This window comes from Macrosteles quadrilineatus, unplaced genomic scaffold (genome assembly GCF_028750875.1).
Source record: "Macrosteles quadrilineatus isolate MER2022 unplaced genomic scaffold, UCM_ALF_1.0 Scaffold_7__1_contigs__length_78375512, whole genome shotgun sequence".
Classification (NCBI taxonomy): domain Eukaryota; kingdom Metazoa; phylum Arthropoda; class Insecta; order Hemiptera; family Cicadellidae; genus Macrosteles; species Macrosteles quadrilineatus.
Window position 1 is genome coordinate 54,168,939 of NW_026542600.1, and position 25,928 is coordinate 54,194,866.

Here is a 25,928-nt window from a genome sequence, read left to right on the forward strand (position 1 = left end):
TGATGATTTGTCTTCTGCTTCTGTCTCTCTGCTGATCCAGCTCACCTCTGGCACACAGCCCATCAAGCTTTAACAAAATCCGTGCAGTTAATTTTATACATAAACATGTTTTCTAGATTTGTGAAACCTCAAGTTATTTCTGTTGTGTTTAACAATGCTAAAAACCTATCCACCTCAAGCCAGGTAATTGAATATTTGTTTAATCTAGATATATAAGAGACCTTGATTTGAAGGTTATATATCCCATGATATCTTTAACCAAACTAGACCCATATCTCAATTTGGTAATTAAGACTTCTAAATTTAATCCTTTAGGCCTAGATACAAACTCATGGATTAGATGTATAAAAGAGTTTGATTTGAAATAGGTGCTATATTCTAGGACATTGAACATTCCATTATTTCATATAACATTTAACCTAAGTTTTTAATTGGATATTGAATTCCTAACCCTAGGCTAGTTACGAATTTTTTCATTAGTTGAAACCATACTGATATAAAATTTGGTATTTTTCTGTTAGTTCACTGCAACGTTTCATTTTTATTTGATTCTTATAATTTTCATTATTCAGGTTAGGAGTAGGTTAGGTTACAAACTTTGATTAATAGCTTACAAATTAATTTTAGTCTGTTGAGATGCACAGCTAAGTTAGTTCTTTAAAATGTTATTTATCTACTAGAACAGAAAATTAGAATTAGGCCTAGTCTAGGCCATTCACTTTTTGTGCAAGAGGTTTAGGCTAGCTGCTGGCAAAGCGCTCCCTCCAGTTATTAATAATACTGGTACTGTGTATTTTATAGGTAAAAAAACAAAAAAAAAACACTGAAAGTAATATTTGACATGTTTTTTTCTAACACTGACATTTAAATTTATCTTGTGTAACTGTGTGTATGCACAAAATATGAAACTTGTAACAAGAATTTTATTAGTGCCATAACCGACCAAACCCAAACTCCAAATTAAAACACAAACAATTATTAATTGAAATTACACCTCATCAAGTTACAAACCATGACCATAATATAATATAGGCCTTGATTACACGGATTACGTTACACTTGTGTCCAGCAAAATTACAGCACAAATTTTACATTTCATAAAACTAATCTAAAGAAGCAAGAAAATTCCAAATCTTATATTTCGTAAATGCATCTGTTTGTGATTATTAATTCTTATTAGGCTATCGATATCCTTTTGCTAAACACAAAAATCCAAATAAATTTATGAAGTTTCCATTTAAGGTTGAAATTTCATTCTTTTTCAGGTGGTTTTAAATTTGACTATTGGTGTGTTAGCTCAGAAGCGCACGCACTAAATGGCATAGGCCTATTTTCCACGAAACCAGAAAAAATGCTTTAAAATATTGTTGAAAATAGATCATAAATCTTGATTGGGATGATTTTTTCAGACCTCATTTCTGAAATGTTGGGTTAAATGAAATTAAATTATACACCAACTGGCAAATAATGAAAATGCAAACATTATGCTACACCAAATTTTCGTAGGGGTAGGGGTTAGCTCAAAATTTTCAATTGGGAAGTATAATTGAGTTTGTTACAATTTTACAGGTCTTTATGAAACCAAACAATTGACCTTAATGAAAATAAAAATCGGTCCACTAATAATAAAATGTCATCCTAAAACGGAGCTAGAGATTACTGATAACAGCAATAATTATGGGGAATTGGGGACTTTCCGGACACTGTTATTAACCACGCAGAGATTTTCATTAATTAGTTTAAGTTGAATGATGATATTAGCAATGATATGAACTAAAAAAAAATTTGCCTTGATACAAATTAAAAGTTAATAAAATAGGCTGATAATAATTGTTTTACAACCACAGTGCTCTTAGAAATATGCCTACAATGTTTTACAAGGAGGTTATTAAAAGTGATATTTAGTTGTCATTTTGTTATTAGTGGTCAAATTTTCATTTTCTTTATGTCAATTGTTTAGTTTCATCAAGACTTGTAAAATGATAGCAAAGTTGACTAATATAACATATCCCATTTAATAATGTTAGGCTAACCCTACCCCCACTTCCCCTAGGGCAAAATTTTCAAAACCAACCATCATTAATTGTAGCCCCCCAATCTAAGAAGGTTGCCGCAAATTGATTTCAAATATCTCAAAAGGTTAAAAAGTGTTAAAGGGGGGTGCAAGTTACTTTTTTTCAACTACTCTGTATTTCAAGCATCTGTTCATGGAAAATTGTAACACCTTGTATAAAAGGTTTGCAAATAGTAAGGCTTTAAAAATGAACTAAATAATAATAGACCTCAAGCCAACAATATGTTTAAAAAATTGTATTTAACACTTTTCAATATAAAATGCTGGACCCCTACCCAAAATACCCTGTAGCTTACATTTAATTATATTTTACAATTTTAAAGACCATTCAGATAATTAAGCTACAAATATCCAAATTCAACTATATTATTGTTGGAATCCCTAATCTGTTCTTTAGAAATAGGTATGCTGTAAATTTACTGCAAATACTTGTATGGAACACAATTTTGAATTTTAGGTGATGTAATTTCTAAATTATTATTTGAATGAATGTTATGGTTCACAAACTATGTTATGGTTTATACAAACTAGAAGTTACATAATTTAGAGACACATTACGAAGCATATTTATGAAGGCCTTTGCTTGTCAGTTATTTAAAATTTTATCAGATAAACTTTCAAATCAATCATGATATGTTCTTTGTTTGTTGTGATGTAAAAACAACTGAAATATTTGTCGGGTATGACTATAGCAAAACTTTCTACCATTTTCCATTCAACCAATGGATATCACCAGACATTTGAACAAGGTTGAAAATTATTTCAAGAATGGGGCTTCAGGTACATTTAACATTTAAAAATTAGATACCTACGTTGGACAAGCTAAGATTCTATTGGTTGTATTTACTATTACTTTAGGTCTAATTTAATCTTGGTTTGTCTATTTTTTTTTTGGTTTTACACTTACATTCAATCAAATAGGTATATATTACAATTGTAAATCTATAACCCTAATTCTAATTTACTTTAATCAAATATTGACTTTAAGATTGTAATTTAAAATTACAATAGTAGGCTATAAAAAGTCATTTTTGGGTTATGTAAAACATCCAGCCTTTTCAATTGTGCTACATATTTATTATCATCAATAAAATTCACAAATTGGCTTATACGAGTGTAAACCCCTACAAAAACACAGTGCAATGCAATGACTTAACGTTCAAATTCTTGAATAAATTGTGTTTATTAACTGTAGACTCTTAAGTAAGAATAAAGGTCCAATTACTATCCTGCGACTGTTACGACTCTAGTTGCGTGGCTACAGTCGCGCATCTAGTGCCGTACGGCTCGAGACGCTTGTCTTAATTTCCATGCCGCGACTCCTGTGACTCCCACGACTAGTGACTAGTGCAATTTCAATCTTGGCCGTCATGGAATAAGCACAGTTGGTAGCAATTTTATACAACTTATACAAATTTATACAATTTTATTTATGTGAATGTTTGGTTTTTGCCAATCTGTGCTGCAATATATCTATTTTATCCCTACCTCTTGTATAGTGGTTGTGTATGTCTTTTCTGAAAGAGAATTGATCTAAGTTTGACTTTGTATATATATTAGAATTTGGAATATATAAAGATTTACTATGGTTCGTATACTGAAATTAATGGAAAGAGGTTTACAGCGTGCAGCTGAGCATTCTCCTGCAATGCTTCGAACCGCCTTTTTTTGGAGTAAAAGGATATCATATGTGGAGAGTGGCCCCACAAAATAAGATCAGTATAGTATGTGTTGATGAAAGAGTCCAAAATACGCCAATCTGAAACATTCTTGACTAACAAAATCTTTATGTTTCCACAGCAAGCACCTCACTCTTGAAATTTTGTTACAAACAGATTTTATGTGTGATGACCAATTTAATTTTGAATCCAAATTAAATCCTAAAAGTTTAACTTATTCAAATTTTACCTCTGTTTTGAGACTGTTATAATATTGTGATTTATCAGAATTACAAGATAGTCTGATTGCAGAAAACCAATCATATGCTCTCAGTTCAGCCTCTTGACTAATCAAGCGCAGGGTAGTTGACATACAGGGTGAATAAAAAGTCAAGACCCCCCCCCCCTCTAGGGGGACACTTAAAAATTTTAAATATAAACCCCCATCAAGTGACACCTCATTTTGAAGTGTTTACAAAAACTTAAAGATTGGTGAAAACCAGAGTTTGCTATCTCTTCTCTATCCAAAATGGTAGCCAATATTACCATTACGAACCAATTTTACCATTGATTTTCCACAACATTTGACGGGATACCATTTTGTATAGAGAAGAGATAGCGACCTAGTTGGTATAACTCAGGGCAGGTTAAATAAAGAATTTGTCATTTGTCATTTGTCTAGTTTTCACCATTCTGTAAGTTTTTGTAAACACTTCAAAATGAGGTGTCACTTGAAGGGGGTTACATTTAAAATAATTGAATTGCCCCCCAAATCCCCCCTTTTGGGGGACACTCAAAAATATCAAAATCATAAAATGAAACTTCCTGCTAAGATTGGACGACCACCAAAAGGATATCTCTGTATATTTACTTGGAAAAATATTAGAGGGGGGGTCTTGACTTTTTATTCACCCTGTGTATAATAACTGATTATTGCAGAAGAATGTGAAGGTTGTCATATTACGATTGCTTTTTTCAGAACAATGTGAAGGTTGATATTACGATTGCTTGTTTCAGAACAATCTGAAGGTTGTCATATTACGATTGCTTGTTTCTGAACCATGTGAAGGTTGACATATTACGATTGTTTATTTCAGAACAATGTGAAGGTAGTCATATTACGATTGCTTGTCTCAGAACAATGTGAAGGTTGAAATATTACGATTGCTTGTTTCAGAACAATGTGAAGGTTGTCATATTACAATTGCTTGTTTCAGAACCATGCGAAGGTTGACATATTACGATTGATTGTTTTCAAATGAGAAGGTTAATATTACGATTGCTTGTTTAAGAACAATCTGAAGGTTGTCATATCACGATTGCTTGTTTCAGAACAATGTGAAGGTTAACATATTATGATTGCTTGTTTCAGAACAATCTGAAGGTGAACATATTACGATTGCTTGTTTCAGAACAATGTGAAGGTTGCGGTGTGTGGTGCCAGTGGAGGTATTGGCCAACCTCTGTCACTTCTTCTGAAGGAGTCCCCTCTAGTCACTGAACTGTCTCTATATGACATTGTCCACACTCCAGGAGTAGCTGCTGACCTTAGTCATATTGAGACAAAGTCCAAGGTCACAGGATTCGTAGGCCCAGACCAAGTTAAGGTATGTTTTGTACTATGTAAATCAACATATTGATCCAAGGGAATTAAACCTTTGAGCCCCATGGATTTCCATTGATTGAGTTTTTGACTAAGTTTATATTATGTTTAATACTTTATTTAATGAACACAAAGAAAACAAACTAGTTGTTGGTGTAACCTCACTAAGCAAGGGTCGGTAAAAAGTAGCAACATTTATGATTTGATATGTAATTCTTAAAAAAATCCATTCACGCCAATTCAATCTGAGCTGTCCACTATTTGTTGTGGGTCTCTCAAATTTGTATATGTATTGCGATTGTGAGCTCTAATGGGGCTGTAACATATTTTTTTGATTTTTTTTCATTGTTAATATCTATGTGTTTTTTTAAAGGAGTTTGATCCAAGGAGATTTTCTAAGGTTAATTTGGTTTGCACTCTTTCATAGTTCTCACAAAAATTATTTTCACTTGACATGTTGTTTGTCTGTAGGCTTACATTAAAACTTGTGTAAAAAGTTACCTAAGCAACATTAAAGACACATTTTCAATACAATAGTTCATTATATCAATATAAATTATATTTTGATGTGCTCAAAAATTTTATAAAATAATAATTCCATCTGTTAAATCCTTGCACGTCATATCTTGTGGATATTTTATAACTAAATTCATAATTATATTTTGTAATATAGCCTACTCAAATCTTTTGTAATCTGGCTCTTTAACCCTTATTATATCTGGTTACAAATTTTGTTTTCCTAAGTTTTTGACACAATTAACTAAAAAGTACTTCCTTAATTAGTGTATATATGTTAATTAGCTTGATTAGTGCTGTATTAAAAATTCTAATGATATCTTGTTATTTGTGTAAGAACTTCCCTATGTTCAAAGGATAAATAATTATTGCTGAAGATACTTATTATGCAATAATATTCTAATTAGTCATCATAATTAGAAAACTAATCAATACATGTATTAATTAAAATTAATTGTTGCTAACATTTCCATTTAGTGTAATAATTGAGTACCTATATTTATAACAATGTGAGATAACCCTTATAATACTAGTGAGAAGTCTCTGAAAATAATAACAAAAAAATCAAGGCCGAAAGATAATCAGTAGTTTTTGAAATTATTGATGAAACTGATTAACTAACCAACCATCTCATTAAGATTTTGTTTTGAAATTGATATATGCAATATCTAATTTGTGTTTTCATTATATTCACCCTCAGTGTTGAAATGTTTAAAATAAATAATTCTGTTTTAAATTGTAGTACTTGCTATTGTGAGTACTTGTTACTTATTCGAACAAATACATCAAAAGACTTTTGATGGTTAATATTGTTTTTCATAATTCAGTAGGCCTAATTTTTTTTATTGATTTTTTATACTTTTTAAATTTTTAATAGAGTATTTTTAGATTGTAGTCATATGGGTTTTTTGTGTTTACACCAATAGCATTTTGAAAGAAGGTAATACAAATGCTTTTAGGAAAAACAGGCTAAACACATTTTTAAAGGTTTTTTGTATATGTTGGGAATTGAATCCGTCCCTCCCGCACTGAATTCTTGGGCACTAACCCAATAGGCCAGTAGCAACACACCCAACCCAATTTAAATGTAACTTAATGTTTTATATACAGGGTGTCCCACGAAGAGGTTTAAACGTTTGAGTGTATATTACTTGCCCATTTATCCATTGAAAATTTAGGAAATTTTCATATTTTACGAATTAGATTTTTAAAATATGCTGGGAAAATTTCAGCGCCTTAACCCTTATAGAAACAAAATTGTGGCATATTGAAAAATGGTACTTAAAAATGATGATTAAAAATTGTGTTTTTGGTTTAGTAAAACTATTTTTATTGTCACATTATAGTGAGATAAGGCTTTTTAATCAGGAAACTAGAAGATAGCCTGGTGAAAAACTAAAAGTAGGGTTCAAAATGTTTCACACTGTGATCCATCCACAGCAACACACTGATAACATCGCTTAACAAATGAATCGTAAGCTCTTACAAAGGAATTCTGCGGTATCTGGAGAAGGTCCTCTTCAATTGATCATTTTAGTTCCTCATCATTATTTTGTTTTTTTTTATTTATAAAAAAAAATACAAATTTACAAAACATACAATTTAGCTACAAAAGCCATTTATGGCTTGTCTGCAGCGCTCAATTATTATAATTTTTGTTATTTCACAGTGCTTTCATTCAATCAGTCTTTTGTTTCCCTTGTTTTTCTGTAAGTAAACTATACCATGATACAGAATTAAATAATATACCAAAGCAATCATAGAATTTAAAGTAGTCAGATTGTAACAATTATTGATAAACAATGAAAAAAGTAACAGTAATAAACAATAAACGGATTTAACAATTAATAAACTATTATAAAAGTCATTGGGACACCAACACAAATTAGCGACGTCAGTCTATTTTAATATATGACAGCAGTCTATGGTTATAAACCGGCCATTTAATAACCAACTAATAACTCTGTATGAACTTTTATTACAGCCAATGGATTTAATTTTGTGATGTTTTGACAAGATAGAAGGTTTTATTACTAATGTCTGTTCTACATTAATAATTCTATTCTATTAATGTAATTTACTAGCATGTAGGTTCATGGACATGTTGGGGAAGGTGCTGGTCTAGTGGTAGAGGGCAGGACTTGGGTCCCTGAGGTCCCTGGTTTAAATCCAACTAGATCCAATGGATTTTATCTAAATGATAAAGCCATACCCCTAGGTCTAGCCTGAATTAATGCAAAGGGCTAGAACCAGGGTCGTTGGAATCCTAGGACAAAAAAACATGCTGGGTACTCTCCAAAATTAAAAAAAATTGGTTGGTTTATTGGTTTATAGTTTGAACAACTAACTTGATTGTTATAACCTCCAATTACCACTTTGTAATGATTTGTCAGGAGAATGTTTTGTTTCACATTTCTCCCTTGTGTCGTAGGATTCCCTGAAGGGAGCTCAGGTGATCATCATCCCTGCTGGCGTACCTCGTAAACCTGGCATGACCCGAGATGACCTCTTCAACACCAACGCTTCTATCGTGCGTGATTTGGTACAGGCTGCAGCAGAAGTCGCACCCAAGGCTCTCATCGGAATCATCTCAAATCCCGTAAGTTCAAACAACATTGTTGCATGTTATTTGAATTTCTTTGTCATGTACGCTTGTCTAGAATTATTATTTTTTTTTACATGAAAGTAAAACACATACAGTAAAAGATGAATTGTCAGTTGTAAAGCAGTTTGTTAGATAGTTGCAAATACTGTTTCCGTATTAAGTTTGACACATTTTAATTTTGTTAACAAAGTTAACCAAAAGGAGCTTTGAATAGTTTTTTTTTTAATAAACAATTTTAAGATATTGTTCTGAATGCCATTTTACAAATTAAAACACAATTCTACAACAAGACATAAAAACAAATTTAATTTGTTAATATCCAGAACATGTTTAAGCAATCTAGGCTGCATATTTAACCAACTACCAACTGGATTGCAGTTCAAAATGGCGGACGACGGTATTAAAATCAAATGTCTGCCATTTTTAACTGAGGTTGATTTGGTTCAAAGATGTCAGCATATACTGCTAAAATACACAATGAGGATGTAACAATAAACAATTTTAAGTCATAAAAATGCATTTAATCTATGGCATCAACATCATGATATTTTTCTTACTTTTAAAGTAACTTACACCCCATGTTTAGTTGTTTTCACAAATTGTATTTTCAGGTCCTTCTAAGATTGACACATTTGTCGGTAGGTTTATTTGTTCAGTGTCCTCGTAATGGTGGTTTCACCGAATGTTGGCATGACTCTCATGTAAATAACTCAATTAGTTAGTCTTGTATTAATCCTGAATTAAGATTAGATTTAGCAAAGAATAGTTTAAAATCATCTCATGGTAGGTACTTGGAAACAGTTGATTCACTTTGTTTGTAATAACTGTTTCATTGTGAATATAGTTCAAGAGTTTGTGTTATTTTGGTTTTTGTCCATCCCACAAAGCTAGACAAAGTTTTACGAATTTGTATTTCCCCATTAGATTAGTTATGGTTCTTTGCAATAGAAATTCAATCGGGGTTTCCAGTTGGTTAAGCTAACTCAAGTAGAATACTGTATTTGAACTAATACTCTCTAATTATCAGCTCTAAATATCCAGAATAAAACTATAGGCCTTCTCAATGCTTGTATTTTTGTACGTTTATCTTCGTTTTGTCATTTGGCACTGTTATTAAGTAATCATTCTGTAAAATATACAGGGACGCGTGGGTAAATTAATAAAACCCTCCACCTCTCTATTGAGGAATTAACCTGAGCAAACTGAAGAGAACCCTGTGTAATTAGTCAATCCCATCCTTACTACCTGTCCACTAACCATACCAACCATGAAACCAAAACCCCCATTCATAACATGATTCACCCCTACAATTTGATGATTCTTAATAAATTAACTTTGTAGATTAGTGTATATATTATGTATTAAAATATTGCCAAAATATTTTTAAACCACAAACTTGAGCTGAATAAAGTGTATAGAAATCATTATTTCTTATTTAAAATTCATTCTTATGTTTTTATGCAAAGATTCAATGAATGTTATAATTTAATGTGACTCTGGGAAGAACTTTCCTTTGACAGTTTGCAGGAGTTTAAAAACCCGATTTTACATGTTTTGTGTTTTATTATTTATTTAACCTACACACTTTTTTAAACTAGCTTTTTCAATTCAATTTTTAGAATAAAAAACTCGCCAAAGCTCGTGCTTTAACGTGATTGTTGCGTAAACTACTATATCTAAATGCATAAGGTTTTTTTACATTTCATCTGAATAACCTTAATATGGATAAAAGTTAATGCAGTATAAGTCTTGCAAAAATCATCATTAGAATACTGGAGATCTTGTCCGAAACACTCAGGGTTATATTTCTCAGATTCAAGACTCGCACAAGAGTTCAACCCTTGGACTTAAGCCTCTCTATAATTTGATTGTGATGTTAAACAGAAGTAACCTTATTTTAAATCGATACCACATTCACAGTTGAAGCCATTTTGTACCTAGTAAGTCAAAGGGTAAATATCTTGAATTATTTTGGGACGTTTCTGCACCAAAACTATCCCTGTAAGTTAAATGGTGGTGAAATGAGCTGGTCGCTCAGTCGGTAGAGCGGCGAACTTTCAAACTAATACAACGATTTCTTAAGTTCACGTCCCAGCGCCGCCACTTTAAATTCATCAGTACAGATCAACAGGGACATATTTCTGAATAAGCGGACTAGGCACCCGCCTAGGTCGGCAAATTTAGGGGGGGGGGCAAAATTTTAGGGGCTAAAAAATAAAAAAGGAGGTTTTAATCTAAAAAAAATGTTTAGCAAATAATTTTGGGAACAGAAAAACAGCCATTTGAAATAATTTGATTAAGTATAAAATTATTTCAGAACGCATTAAAGTCAAACAAAAGTCAATAGTTTATTACACAGCTGTGCTGAGTTTTCCGTGCTGTCCTATTGGTCTGATGGACACGCGCGCTGCGGAAGCGGGTTTGGCGAACAAAGAAAACACTTCCCCCTGTTTACTTCATACGCCTCAAAAAGTGAACATCCGATTTTCTTGAGAGTCTTCATCAGTGGTAGCCATATTGGATTTTAGTCCCATAAGAGCAATGTAAAAATTGACAGAACATACCATCATTTGAAGCAGTATGCCGGTGTTATTTATAAAGATATAGTTTTGAAAATTTATAATTAGGTCTATAGAGTTATAACATAGAGTAGGCCTTCTAGGCTTAATTAATGACCACTAACTTATTAAGTCAAGTGAAAATGGCAAAACTAAAATCTTCACTCCCTAAAGGACCACTAACCCTTAATTTTAACACCTCAATCATTATTTTATCACAACACGTAACAGAAATTCTGTCACAAAGTTAACATCACTCTTATGGGACTTAAAATCCAATATGGCTACCACTGATGAAGACTCTTAAGAAAATCGGATGTTCACTTTTTGAGGTTAATAATAGACAAGAGGATTATCTTTTGTGTAAACCTCACGCAGAAATTATCTAACCTTAATAGTAAAAAATAATACTTGTGTGTAGGTGTGCCATAGTAGTAGGTAGTAAACATTTGTTTAATTTCAAAGCCAATAGCACATCTCATTGTGGATCTGACTAAAAAGTGTTCAATGAAAAGCGTTATAAGAACCCTTGTATATGGTTTTGTGTGCCATTTCACGCCGCAAAACGTGATTATAATTACTGATTGGATAGAAATAAAGTCCCTTAAAAGGGCTAAAAAAGTTATTAAATTTGTTGATGCAGCATGCAATATTGCCGATTACATTTGTACAAAATCAGCTGACAGGGCATGTATTGGCCATTGGGGTGATATTAGTGAGGTCGGGGAGTGCGCTGACAAGCTGTGGAGGGGGGGGGGGGCGGTGGCAAACTTTGTTGCCTAGAGGCGGCAGATACTTAAATACGTCCCTGCAGTTCAATTCTTGTAATGTATAGTAGAACCCGTCATATCTGGTTTCCATGGGACTGAGCCCCTGACGGGATAACAATTTTGCCAGATAAACCAACCTTTTAATAAAACGATAGTTTATACTTAATAATAATGTATAACCAATAAATCTAAACGAAAATCCCTTTTGCGATTATCTTTTGCGAAATACCAGTACATATGTTTGAAAAACCAACAAAAAAAATTATTCATAGAGTAATTTGGTTAAGTAATGAACAGACATGAAGAACATGTTATTAATTGTGAAAACAACATGAAGATTCTATATTAGGCAATAGAAGACAATCTAAAGACCATTAGAATCAACCATCTGAAAACCATAGGCTAAACCTTTTATAGGCCTACCTGCCATACCAGATTCCCTTTAATCCAAAATAATCTAGACCAGACCTGTTTAGTTTACCAAATTGTTTGAATAAGCTTTATAGTAAAATTGCATTAATAATTGAAATGTTGTACTTATATGACTGTGAATAGACATACATTGTTACATTGTGTACAAAACACTATTTCTCCCACGTTCACTGCAATATAGTAGTATTTTTTTGTAATAATGGCAAGCTGTGATCTTCTTCCGCAATCATGAAAATATCTGTGGTAATTTACCTCTATGTGGCAACACTCATAGTCATATCCTGCGTTAATGGTCTTTTAACTTCCCGACAATCTTAAAAGATAACCGATGGAACCCTGGTAATGAATGGATGCTCGGCCATAGGCTATTGACCATTATTTCAAATTTCCCGGTTCCATTCAAGATTCACGTACAATTCACAGACTTATTCCCGGTCATGCAAATGCACGTACATTCGTAATATTCCTACTTAGCTGGACACCCTGGTTAGTATCTCAGAACTTGTAGCTTTGTTTTTAATTTAAATACCGTAATATCTTTCTCCCAGGTCAGACATAGTCAGGCATTCAGATTAGCGTAACTTTGATCCTGATGTATATGTATTTTAAATATCTTTACCCATCAAACTTTTTGTTTTTTAAAGACATTTATTTGTTCAACCTGTTACAGTATATGCAGGTTTATGCTTATGAGTGCTTGGATTTAGAATGGGAATTCTCCTTATTCAAATCATACACCACTAATAACAGCCTTTATTCAATAAAAGATATTTGTAACTTTATCAAAATGTATATACGAGTTTTGCACTTTTTCTTGGTCATTGGAGCAATGTGTTGTGTTTGGCATTGTAGATAGCTTTTGGTGATTTAGAAAATACTTCACAGCCAAAATTGTTTTATAATTTAATGCAACAACAAGAAGAAGTAACAGTTTTAATAATTTTAAGACTCTTTAAATTAATACTTTAAATTTCAAGGATTGTCTGACGAGGTAGGTTAGCCATTATTTGTCATGAAAATGCAATTCTGGGCAAAGAAAATGAATTATACAGTAATTTAAATTTCAAACATTGTGTACACCGTCTGCTAAAACTTCTCTCTTCTAATGTTTCAATTAGCCTATTTAATTTTTGAATTTTAAACTATGAACATTGTGCATTTGCATGAAACTATACATCTAAGAATAATAATTTAATATATCTTTTTAAAAAAAAAAAAAAAAGAGGTTGGCGGCCTCTTTTAACCTTGCATTTGCCCGTCCACATAGACTACAGATCTGTGCGTGAAACGTACGTGAGCTTTAGCCACCATTTACCTATTTGAGGTTTTAAGTATCAATCCTCAGTAGAGGGGTAGACATCCTTTACCTCACCTGACTATGAGAGGTAAAGGCATATATGAATTTGTAACAAGTCAAGTTTCTTTTCTGTTAGGGTAAATGTTAAAAACTATTTTTTGTAAAAGAAGAATGTCCACAGTAATATCCTTAAATGTAAATTATCTTAAAAAAGTAATTGACATATGCTATGAAAAATTCCATAATTTTAAGTAAATTAAAATTAAATGTTCTATAAAAGATAAATAAACTCTCTACGCAATATATTAAGAAATATACTTACTTACTTACTCCCAGGGCCATGCATATCTAAGAAGATATTTGGCCGCACCAACAAAGCCTCTCCATCTCTCCATATCTCAATTAAGAAATATGCATCAAATAAATACCCTAATCAAAATTTAATAATATGATAACTTAGCATTTAACTGTTATCACTAATGTAAAACTCCCCTTGACAACAACTGAAAAATAGTGTTATTTGTCTTGTAGATTGAAACCATGCTGATCCTTAAAAATTGTGAACCTTCCATGTGAATTTCATCAAAAACTAACAAGTTGTTTTTTAAGTTTTTAGGTAACACTAAAATCTATTGCTAGATATGTATTAGACTATTAGGCCTTATGAATGTTTTTGGGTTTCCGTTACTCTAAATAGTGCCTTATAGACTTTTAAGGATTTCAAATATAGGCTTAATATGAAAAGGAATGTTTTACAAGCCATGAATACAATTCATCGGAAGAAAATCTTTTCCATAAAAAAATAAGCCAGGATGTTGGGTTGGTAACTTATTATAAAAATGACCTAAATAATCATGGTAACTTTTTATTTTGGTTTGTCTACATTTTGGCAACCGAGGTACATGTATGCAATATGACTCTTTTAGGCAACAATATATAACTTTCCTTGACATCAAATCATTACATATAGATTAAACAAAGTTAAGTCATCAGCTTGTACAACAAATTGTCAAAAATGTTTCAACGGTTTACATTCATGTATATTCTAACTGCATTTTTCTATAAGATAAAAATAGTTTTTTCTTCATTAAAAAACAATTCATCAGCTTCAATCCAAGGACGATTATTTCCTCTGGCAAATATTTTAGGTGTATTATACTTACTATACATACTTTACTACTTAAATTTAAATAGAGAGGTATCACAATATGAAGGTGATGTAGGTTTATGATAGAATGTTTGTAAAATTTTCCCATTCTAGGCACATAATGGTTGTAAATTATTTCTTTAATGTATCAAGATAAGTTTTATCTCAGTTTCTAGCATTGATGAGACTCAGTTTCCATTTGATTGCTCTGGACTTGTTTACAGCTGAGTTGTTTACATCAGAGTAATTTATCACGTCACAGTATGTGGTTCAATACTCACTTAGTTACCAATCAATTACTGGTCAGGTTAAACAATCATAAATGTTAACCAGGTTTTATTATTCATTGTGTCTTGTAAGTAAACAAACAAACTCCGGGTTCTATAGGTCAAAATAAAAGTGAATCAAGAATGAAAATTTGTCCAAAAATGGTTTTTTATAATAATGAACAAGGTAAAATGAGGTGCAACATTACTAGCTTAGCCTTATTCTACCCCATTTTACTACGTAAAATCGTAATATTTCAACTACGGTATCTTTTATTCAATCATTTTGTACTTGGTGTCATTTGATAGGAAATTTTAAATGTAAAATAAAAGTGTTCTTTAACATTTTTCTTAAAATCATCCATGTTGAGTAATTTAAATTGGAAAAATTAAATTGTCCCGTCATTTTGACATTTTAAATCGGGCCGAGTTATTTTTTCCATAACATGGGTCTCTCCTACCTTAACACACATACCAAGTTTCATAAAGATTGGTTAGAACAATCCTAAGATAAAAATAAAAATGATCATGTGAAAAATACAAAATAGCTACTAACAAAATACTATCTGGTTAACGAAGCGATTTTGGAAAAGGTTTCATCGTGGATTTTTCTCTCTATTATGACCCATAGATCTATTTCCTGCATAAATCTTGTATCTTTGCTTTTTAGAGAAATTTAATCTGGTATGATTTGACAATTGTGTAAACACATACCTCTCATTTATATTAGAAGTCTTTCCAAAAATCAATTCAAATTCTTTATTAACTCATCACATCTTATAATGCACAAGGTACAAAAGATTGGAGTGTCGTCACAATATGAACTAAAACTAAACTAAAACTAATAAAGTTGACAGAAGTAAAATATCTCATAAATAACCAGAAAAGACCTTATCATTCAGCGTATCATTTTACAAAGTATCATTAAAAAACTCTTCTACAGTATAGTATGGTTTTTGTAGGAGAAGTTTGTGTAAAGATGTTAGGGCTAAGTTCTTGGAATTATTGTTGTTGGAATTATTGTTGTTGGAATTATTGTTGGAATTATGCTGTACAATTTATTATAAACTTTTACTGCCATGTATTTTGGAGTTTTCATAGAATGAAAGCCTATGCCGAGGAAATTTCAATTTGTTCTGATGTCGTGTTGGATAGGTATGGTTGAATTTACAGTCATCAAAAATTGTATTATCATTAAACATTAGTTTAACAATTTCAATTATGTAAAGATTTGTAAGTGTTAAGATACCAATATCTTTAAATAAAGATCTGCAGCTTTTTCTTCTTTTAACTCGAGCCATAGTCCTCACTATTGATTTTTGAGCATTAAAAAGAATTTTAGTTTGGGGCTGAAAGCCCCAAAGTACTATTCCTTACCTAATTATTGATTCGATGTAGGCGTGGTATACCATTTTACATACATCCATTGATGTTGTATTACTAATTACACTTAGTGCAAACCTAAACGAATTTAACTTTTTTGATATTGAATATGATTTTCCCATTTTAGTTTATAACCAAAGTGTATTCCTAGAACCTTGTGGGTATTGATTGATTTTAGCTCTCCACAAGATAAATTCTCCATCTTGTTTTTTCACAGTTTCTAATTTTAAAGTAGTTTTTCAATATTTACCAAGTGCTGGTGTTATTTTTATCCAAACAAGGAACGAACAATAATTTGAAAACTTAATTTGTAAGTTTGACAAAACTATTAAGTCCCCTAATAATTCTCCCATAAATGTTATATGGTTGGTAGGCTATTCGTGCCTTTCTTTAAAATTTGTTTGCCCTATTTTGTTGAAACACAAAGAACACATTGTTGCTTTTTCCCATCAAGATTTTTCTAAATCAACAGCTACCTAACTTAAAACTTTAAGTTGTTTTACATTTGACTAATTACAGTTTTAGCCTACTAACATTTATGATCTATTATAAAATAATTGTTGTAAAATTATAATTTATAGCCACGATAAGAGCTTGATCCAATTAGTGTGTTCGTCTATCTTTTAATAGCATTTGACCATATCGTAAGAAAGATACCTTGAACCTATTACTATTAATTATGCCATTTTAAAACATCCTCTCCCTCTGTTATACTAAATAACCTGTTTAAGATTAGTATCACAATAAAAAATCAAATCATGTGTATGTGACAAAGTCAAAAATAAAAAATACCGCTATAATCAGTAATTTGACACAATTCTGATTATATCTTAAAACTATCAAAACGTATTATTCAAATGTTGAGTAAAAAAATTAAAAAATATGTTTATAAACATTGAAGTAAAAAATAAAGGAAGAATTGTTTGAACTATGATACACTTCATTGTTATTTGTATCTGCCCTACATTTTGTACATATTTGTAACAATACATATGCTGAAGGGCTTAGGATACTCGTTTTTGCTACAGCTATTTAGGCATATGGCAGCTTAGCAAAATTTATGAAAGCATGCTTAGTATGTTCACCAAATGTTTGGTAGTTGCACCATTAGGCATAACTGGTGCTGGTTTTTACCACTTTGTTGACAAACATACTTATATTGTACTGGAGTACGGTGATTAGTCAAGTAGATTACTTTATGAGATTTTTTTCCAAGCTCTAGTCGAGTCAGTTTCTAATTGGTGGTTGCGATAAATAATCGCTTAAAATTATTTGCTTACTCATTGGAGTCAAGTTGCTTTGTTAATTCAAACCTTGAACAGATAATATTATATATTTATATGACGTATGTAGGTTAAGAGTAAGAAGTAAGAGTTTGCCTGTTGAAATAAAGGATTTTAATTTAATTTCATAATATTTGGAAGATGAACTACTCAGAAACATGACTTGACTTAACTCTATTTTATACATAAGCACAATTTAAGGCTGGGAGAAAGAGTAAATAAATTTTACAAAAGATCTAATTAAAAAAGAATTAAAACAATCCTAGTGTCACTAAAAACTTTAATTAGCCTACTGAATCCAGACATTCAAACAATTTTATTTGTCATACGAGACCTGTTCAAAAAGTATTCAACCTTATATTTTATCTAGTAATCCAACAAACGCATTAAGCTGCACCCTGGTACGTAGCTCGAGGCAACTGTAAAGCACGTCGCGTGCCCTTGACACGCTTGATTGGCTTCAGTTCGTTGTCGGCCGCCGAACGTGAACTGCATTAAATTTGGCCAAAAACTGGGTGATGCCCAAGCTCAAACAATTCTTAAGATTCAGCTAGCCTTTGGAGAACACACTATGGGTGTAAGACAGATAAAGGGTGGCACAACAGATTCAAAGATTGCCGCACTTAAGTGGACAGTGAACCTTGTGCTGGGAGACATATAACTGTTCCTGAACTACCTACAGAAGTTGGAATCGGTATTGGTTCAGTTCATTCAATTTTAACGGAAGCTTTGGCTATGCGCAGAGTTGCTTCAAAATTTGTTTCAAACAACTTGACTGATGAACAAAAGGAATTGCGGCTTGAAGTTGCTCAAGACATCCTGGAATGCATTCAGAATGACCAAAACTTTCTCAAAACAGTTATAACTTGTGATTAGTTGTGGGTGTATACGTATGTTCCCGAAACCAATGCGCAGTCTTCTCAGTGGAAACGCTCAAAATCGCCATGGCCAAAACAAAAAAGTATAGGCCTACCAAGTTCAAAGCAAAATCAAAGTCATGATGACTGTTTTTTTTTCCGACTACAATGAAGTAGTTTATCATAAGTACGCACCTGAGGGACAAAACTTTATTAAATAGTATTACTTAGAAGTGCAGCGTGTCGGGTTAGCACATTTTTCCAATTTTGTGCAAGACTTCTTGGCAAAACATGGCATTCCTGTGCTATGCCAGGCCCCATACTCGCCGGATATGGCACCGTGTCACTTCCGGCTGTTCCCTACCTTGAAGAGGTTCTTTACCTGATTTCAGAGCAGAAATGAGATAATGCAAACTGCGACAGTTCATCTGAAGTCCATTAAGAAGGAATGTTTTCAAAAATGGCAGGAGTGCTGGAATAAATGTCTGAAGTCCCAAGGTGACCATTTTGAAGGTGATTACATGTTAAAACAAATTGATCAATAAATTACGATTTTCCTGCAAAAGGGTGGATACTTTTTTAACAGACTTCGTACAAAACCTGTATCACACAAACTTTATTAAATCTTTATATCTTTATTGTGTTCAAAATAAGATATATTCCTTGTACACATTTCCTAACAAAATGTTTTCTGAGTATTATTTGTTGAAATGGTTTAATTTTTCCAGGTAAACAGCACAGTGCCTATTGCTGCCGAAGTGCTCAAGAAGGCTGGAGTCTACGACCCTAACAGGCTGTTTGGAGTCACTACCTTGGACATCGTTCGAGCCAACACTTTCATTGCCGAAGCTAAGGTGAGCTATGTTATATTCGTCAAGAAAATTATCAATCTTGTGATGGCTAAATAAATAAATTAGAGTCTCGACTAGCTATACCAGCTAATAAAACATTTAACTAGCCGTGCCAAGGTTAGATAGCAAAAGGTTGGAAAAAAGAGAAAATCAATGAAAACCCATCGTAACATGTTAAAAATCAACAAATCAATTCAAGTTTCTCCAATGTCAAATCTATTCAAGGCTTTAAAATTTCTCTTCAGTGGAACTACTGATGTTTTCTGTTTGCAAGTCAACATCACAACATGTTCTACACTCATCATCCACTTGTATTCAGGTTATATGCATCATTGTATGCACGTTGTATGTTAAAACATAAGTAGAGGATAATTTTCTAATTGGCTCTCTACTGTAGAAAAATACATTAAATTTAGTAGAACAAGACTTTAATGAAATACATTATTCTAGAATATATTTATCTGTAATTTTTTTCCCATGGAATTCCAAGCGAATTTAATAATTGATATTAAGGCCTTACCTTAGCAATCCTATTTTTTAAAAGCTGTATTTTATAAAATAGGATTGCTTAGGTAAGGCCTAAAATATTAATTAATATATAGGCCTAAGCAATCCGGATGCTAAAACGACTGATGAATTTAATAACCTGGTTCTGTACTTGTGTGGGACAAGTAAAACAACCAAGGTTTTCATTTAGACCTAGATGAACCTGGGGGCATTGTCTATATACTTTTGGGATGGTTAAAATTGCCTAACTACTGTGGGACAACTGTGCTATTACCAAATCATTCTATTAATATACTGCTAGGCTAACTCTATTTTTACTGTAAGTCATATTTTAGCATAAAAGGTTATTGCTTTTTGTTTAGAGGAACTTTTACAATGAGTAATTTTTGTTGTAATGGCTTACTCAGTTTGCTTGTAAGTCACTACCGCAAACTGATATAAAACACTCTCGCATTAACGAGGATAAAATTACCTATTATGTTGTGACATAAGTAAGTCTGGTCTAAGCAAGCTACGTACGCGTCTTCCCGCCCTACACATAAGTTTCACTGATTCTTAGCTGTAAATTTGTGTGGGCAGAGTCACTTTTACAGTTGATCAATAAACGTAACTGTTTTGCAGGGTCTGGACCCCAAGGCTGTGAATGTGCCTGTGGTTGGTGGTCACTCTGGGGTGACCATCATCCCTCTCATTTCTCAATGCACCCCTGCTGTGTCCTTCCCCCAGGACAAGTTGGAAGCGCTCACCCTCAGGATCCAGGTACAAACACACTCCTAGATTTACTCATGTTAATCAATTGCGCGTTTAGTCACAGTTGTTGAAAAATATTTCACCTACGGCTGTTTTTTTAAACTAGCCTTCTCAATTCAATTTTTACCACATTGTTTACTTGCTTTGCAGCACTGGTGTGGTAAATTTACAGCCCAATAAGGTACAACAATTGAAAGAAAAGAAGTAAAATTATGTTTCGAATGCCAACTTATCAACTAGTAACAACCAATTCAATTGTTGATCAGCCGACTTCTGCTGGAAACTCACACTTTCTTTCCTTAACCTAATATAAGATTAACTAAACGATTTGCCAACCAGGAAGTTGTTGAAAGGTTTATTGAAAGATTTTGAAAATATCAGATTACAATCTATTAAAAAATGGTTGTAGGTTGTAGGTAATGTATTGTAAGCAACTCTTGTAATTAGCCTTTACAACACCCGTAGTAGTTTTTAAGGCAATCACTAAAGCTTGTGCCTTAAATTTCCGCTTGTGTCGTAAAAACTATCTCAACACGGTTTTGCATTAAGTACTACACTAGTATTCGTGCACCACATAAAAATTAAAATACTTAAGAGTATATTTTATTTGACTATTTTATATTGAACCTGGTTGTCATTGTGTTAGTTGTGGTAAGTCAGTTGCTACTGGTGGGAACCCTATTGATTGCACAACATTTGTTGTTACTTGTATTCAAGTTTGCAAATCAAGCCATTACCAGGTCCCTTGTTCACAGCAAAAATGAACAGCTACAATAGTTTTACTGCATAACCTACTATCAGGTAGAAGCATAATGACTTAAGACTGAACTCTACATTCTGATGATGAAAACCAAAAGGTTGACTAGATAGAAAACTGTTAATTACATATATAATTTTGTTTGATAAAAACAAAAACCCCAATTTTGAAAAATATAAAGACTACCTTGGGCTTGCCTGTTACCCATGACCAAAGGCTTTCACTACTAACAGGACCCTGTCTACCAAGAACTCCACCCTGCTGCCACACAGATCATGCACACTTAACTACATAAAGCCTTCTGTAGCTCAGCCCAAGTTATTGTATCACAACGCTTCCAGCCTATTTGGATAGAATGGCCAAATACATCCTCTTTCCAATTTGACTCCTCTTATTATTTCTTATTGTTGTGAGCATACTCTGCCAAGTGCTGGTAAAAAAAGTTACAAAATTGAAATTGTAATAAATAATTTAATAGCTTGAATCTACATCCTTTGAATTTTTTTACGTTTAAATAACAAATTAAGCAATTAAAAATATTTTAAATATTTTTAAGTAGTTTATGGAAACAACTTTTATTAACTGCTCCATATGGGTTGTCACAATTTTTAAAACTTTGAATACAGGATGCTGGAACAGAAGTAGTGAAGGCTAAGGCTGGTGCTGGTTCAGCCACTCTCTCCATGGCCTATGCCGGTGCTCGGTTTGCATTCGCCCTCTGCCGAGCAATCAACGGAGAATCAAACATTGTTGAGTGTGCGTACGTCCAATCAGACGTCACAGAATCCAAGTTCTTCTCTACACCCATTCTTCTTGGGGTAAGTGTCCATTATAAACTTTCAAAGTTAATGTTGTGTGCATTAATTAACTAGTTTCATCAAGATTATTATTTTTTTAACAAATAATTACGTGCAGTTGATTCTGTTAGTTACTTTTTTTTACCAAGCACATAATTATGCTCAATATGTACTAGGCTTGTCTGTAAATTATGGTCTTTATCAAGATCCCATCACGACCAGGCGACCTAGATCAAATCAGTTATGAACGCCTTGTTCTTTACTTTTTGCACTACTATTTCAGCCAGTCCATACCAGAGATTAGTCTTCTCATAGTAGCGAAAATGATATGAAGAAAAATCTATGCTTCCACCAAGTACATATTGTGTTTTGTGATTAGATTTGTGTGGTTTGAAGGGTCAGCCACTACTCTTGCCAGTTAACAGATGTGTGCGTGCTGAAAAATTTTATGATGTAGAACATTTGCTGGAGCTTAGAAGGTATGCGGAAGGCGGTACACATTTGTACAATGAGTACAGCAGCAGATGATCACCAGTTTCTATCAAGACCGAGACAGTGATTAATGTTGGTCAAAAACCTTGTTTGCTGATCAGGATTTTTAAGACAGGGTTTACCAATTTCCTTGATATTTTATAGAAACGTCCAGTCTCATAAAGATGTCCCTTATCAGTTCAGCAAACTTTATTTCAGTCATACCACGGTCTGCATGAAAATTTCCTCTAAATTTTCTCTCTGCCTCAAACGAGACAGAAGAATGACCGCATCCAGCCTACATGAAAAAATCCACCTCCGAACCCCCTCCACCCCCATTATTGCAAATTGTCTACATCCAAACACTTAAACACCATGTCTGTCAACAATCGACTTAAAAGATTGTTGACACCCAAGGCCACAGGATCCCTCCACATCACTTTCAGCTACAAAGATGAGACTAATCATTGCATAGGAGAGCAAACCAACTACAATAGTAGTGGATGAAGTAAAGGACATGGAGTTTGTCTCAAATTTGAACCAGCAGTGACAGGAGCTCATTTGAGACCTCTAATATGTGAAGTCTTTCGTTTCCATTTATGATTGTAATTTGGGGGCTGCAAAACCCCATAGGCTTAGGAGTGCATCAAATATAAATTCGGCCCTCTATAAAGCCGCAGTATGTTATCTTTTGTGCAATGCTGAAAACCAGGTTATCACTTGTGTCATATTATATAGACTATTTACATTAAAATAGTTATGTATGCATATATTTTTTAAATTCTGTATACCAAATGTTTAATATATTTATAACCCAATTTTTATCCATTTTGCAGCCAAATGGTCTCCAGAAAAACCTTGGGCTTGGTAAACTATCAGACTATGAGAACCAACTTCTCAAGGCAGCCATTCCTGAATTGAAGAAAAACATCCAGAAGGGAGAAGATTTTGTGCACAAGAATTGAGTTGCCATCAACAGGAATTAGAAGTACAACTAAACATAATAAAAACTAGTCTTTGTCCGTTATACTGAACCATAAAATGTTTACCTTTAGTATCGCTTTAAAAACTTGAATCACTTAATTTGTTATTTGATCAATTAGAAATGAATCATCGTGAGAGTAGTCTTTCGAAGTAAGTGTTTAATGCAATTTATTTAATATATTTACATATTTAGTAAAAATCCAAATGATATTATTTTTACTTTTGTACTGTACAAACACATGGTTTGACCACAGTTATTTTTTTGCACTTGTTTGAACCTATACACTATTCTATTGATATACAACTGTTGGGCTGTTTGACATGTTTTAAATGTAGTTAAGGCTCGACTTCAGGAGGCTAAGCATCTGTCAGGTCAGTTGAGATTTAGGCTGGTTCTCAATACTATTTGTTTTCAACAATGACTAGTTTCACCAAATAGACTGCATCAATACAGTATTCTATATACTTTTTCGTACAGTTTTATTTTTTCATAGATTTTGCCTCTACTCATTTTCTCTTTATACTTATACAATGTAGTTTTTATACTTTGTTTTCTTTCAAAGCAGTTCTCTCCTTAATGCTCCTTTATCTCTTTTCCTTAATTTTTGTGTTAGGTTTGCCAATTTACATTTGTACGCTGTTTTGCTTTATATAATGGTAGGACTAACACTTGTGTAAGTTTTAAGTGAAAATGCCCTTGAAAAACATTTTGGAATTGAATAACTGAGGTTGAACTATGTTCCAATTTGCATAGAATTTTGGTTGTGTTTCCTGTTACCTACTTTTACTGATTATCAATTATTTTATAGACCTACTTGTAAGTTTTTGGAAGTTTGATTGTAAATAATTTCACAATTCCATTTTTAATCATTCCGTTTTGAGGGTTGAAAAGGCAGTGTCTTAGGTACATAATAATTGTCATTTCATTTTGACAAAAAGTGATAACATTCATACTCAGGAACAAACTGTTCTAACCTTATGAAACAAGTGTAAACAAATCAAACCAAAATTGGGTTTCGGTCTGTAAAATATTTGTGAATAAAGGTTATTTTCTGTTACATCGTTTTTACTTTTTACCCTACATTTTTACATGTTTATTTTATTAGTTGTCCCAATAGTTTCTACAACTTTACCAAGTTTTTTAGATAAACTTCCTTTCTAGGATATTTATAATTTTATCTGGTCTGTTAAATCTGTTTCGTCATTCTGCAGCAAAAGTAGCCATTTACCTTGTGAATCTAAAGTAGCTCTTTCTCTCCCTAGGGAGTAAAAGTCAGCTATTGTTAACTCAGTTGTGAACTTCAATTATGATCAATCGCATGTATCGAAACTTCAAAAGTATTTATAGATTGTTTTAATCGGTATTAGCTAATTGTTGCATTCTCATCAATAATTCGACATATCGATGATATAATGTATACTAACACTCGTAATAGCAAAAATTATCGAATCATTTACTAAAAATCTGAGTTGTTTGAATTAGAAAAATTGATAGCATGCTGGAAGTTGTTTTGAGAGGTTATCTTTACATGAATAGTTTTTACATTTTCTATTTGATTTTTTAGTTTGCTTAGATAATGGTGCAATATGACAAAAAATATAGTTCATCACATTGGCAAAAAGTGTTTTTTACCCTCAATCATTTTCTAAGTGTCATTTTCCATCAGTTTAAAGTAAAACTTAAGCTCGGGTCGAAAAGAGTCACTTTGTGCCCTAGTGATGAAATATGCTATTTTGTACTGGCATTTTATCAATTAAAGAATACATTTTTTACAATCAACAAATGTTTTTTATATTTTTTATTGACAATTGCTTATTATTAAGTTCTTAAATTCTAATGAAGAATATGTATACCAGTTAATTAATAGTTTACTACGGACGCGTTGCAGAAAGTCAACAGTCCCGGAAGGTCAAATAATTTATACCTGTGCCGCTAGGTCAAAAACTACAATGTTTGCAGTGTCTGTAGATCAAAAATCCCAGTAAGTCAAATAGTACAGTCCGAGCTAAAAACGTGGTCTATGTTAAAGCAATTGACTTATTGGGAATTTGACCTAATGCAACAGCAGTTTTAACATAACGAAATAAGATAAAATATAAGTTCAGTTTCGCTGAGTCAACAGTGCCGGAAGGTCAAAAGTAGAATCTGTTAAAAACAACGATAGTCCTCTCGACGCATGACTTCAATAATATCGTGTTTTGGTGTACTTAAAGTTGTGCTAAAATTTTGAAAATTGGCACAGAGCTTCTTGGTTAGTCCTACTCGATGACTATTTTGTTGGAACTTTAAACTATTTACCGATCTAATTAATAAAAATTGATATGTAAGGTGAAATAGTTTTAAATCGTGATTTCTAACATG

At 32.6% G+C, this 25,928-nt stretch overlaps 1 protein-coding gene across 1 annotated transcript; it reads left to right on the plus strand.

Annotated features, from left to right (window-relative positions):
• Positions 1 to 4: 4 nt before the first annotated feature.
• On the plus strand, positions 5 to 24,624 carry LOC128998390 (malate dehydrogenase, mitochondrial-like). The gene is made up of 7 exons (XM_054424504.1): positions 5 to 183; positions 5,145 to 5,339; positions 8,283 to 8,450; positions 19,178 to 19,303; positions 20,429 to 20,566; positions 21,941 to 22,132; positions 23,419 to 24,624. The coding sequence occupies exons 1-7, from the start codon at positions 106 to 108 to the stop codon at positions 23,545 to 23,547; spliced, it is 1,026 nt and encodes a 341-aa protein (XP_054280479.1). The 5' UTR covers positions 5 to 105; the 3' UTR covers positions 23,548 to 24,624.
• Positions 24,625 to 25,928: the final 1,304 nt, after the last annotated feature.

Excerpts from the sequence above, each read along its gene's own strand:
- LOC128998390 (XM_054424504.1), top strand. The coding sequence starts at position 106 with ATGTTTTCTAGATTTGTGAAACCTCAAGTTATTTCTGTTGTGTTTAAC. Across the intron at positions 20,567-21,940 it reads CGCTCACCCTCAGGATCCAG|GATGCTGGAACAGAAGTAGT; the intron begins GTACAAACACAC and ends CTTTGAATACAG. Across the intron at positions 22,133-23,418 it reads CTACACCCATTCTTCTTGGG|CCAAATGGTCTCCAGAAAAA; the intron begins GTAAGTGTCCAT and ends TCCATTTTGCAG.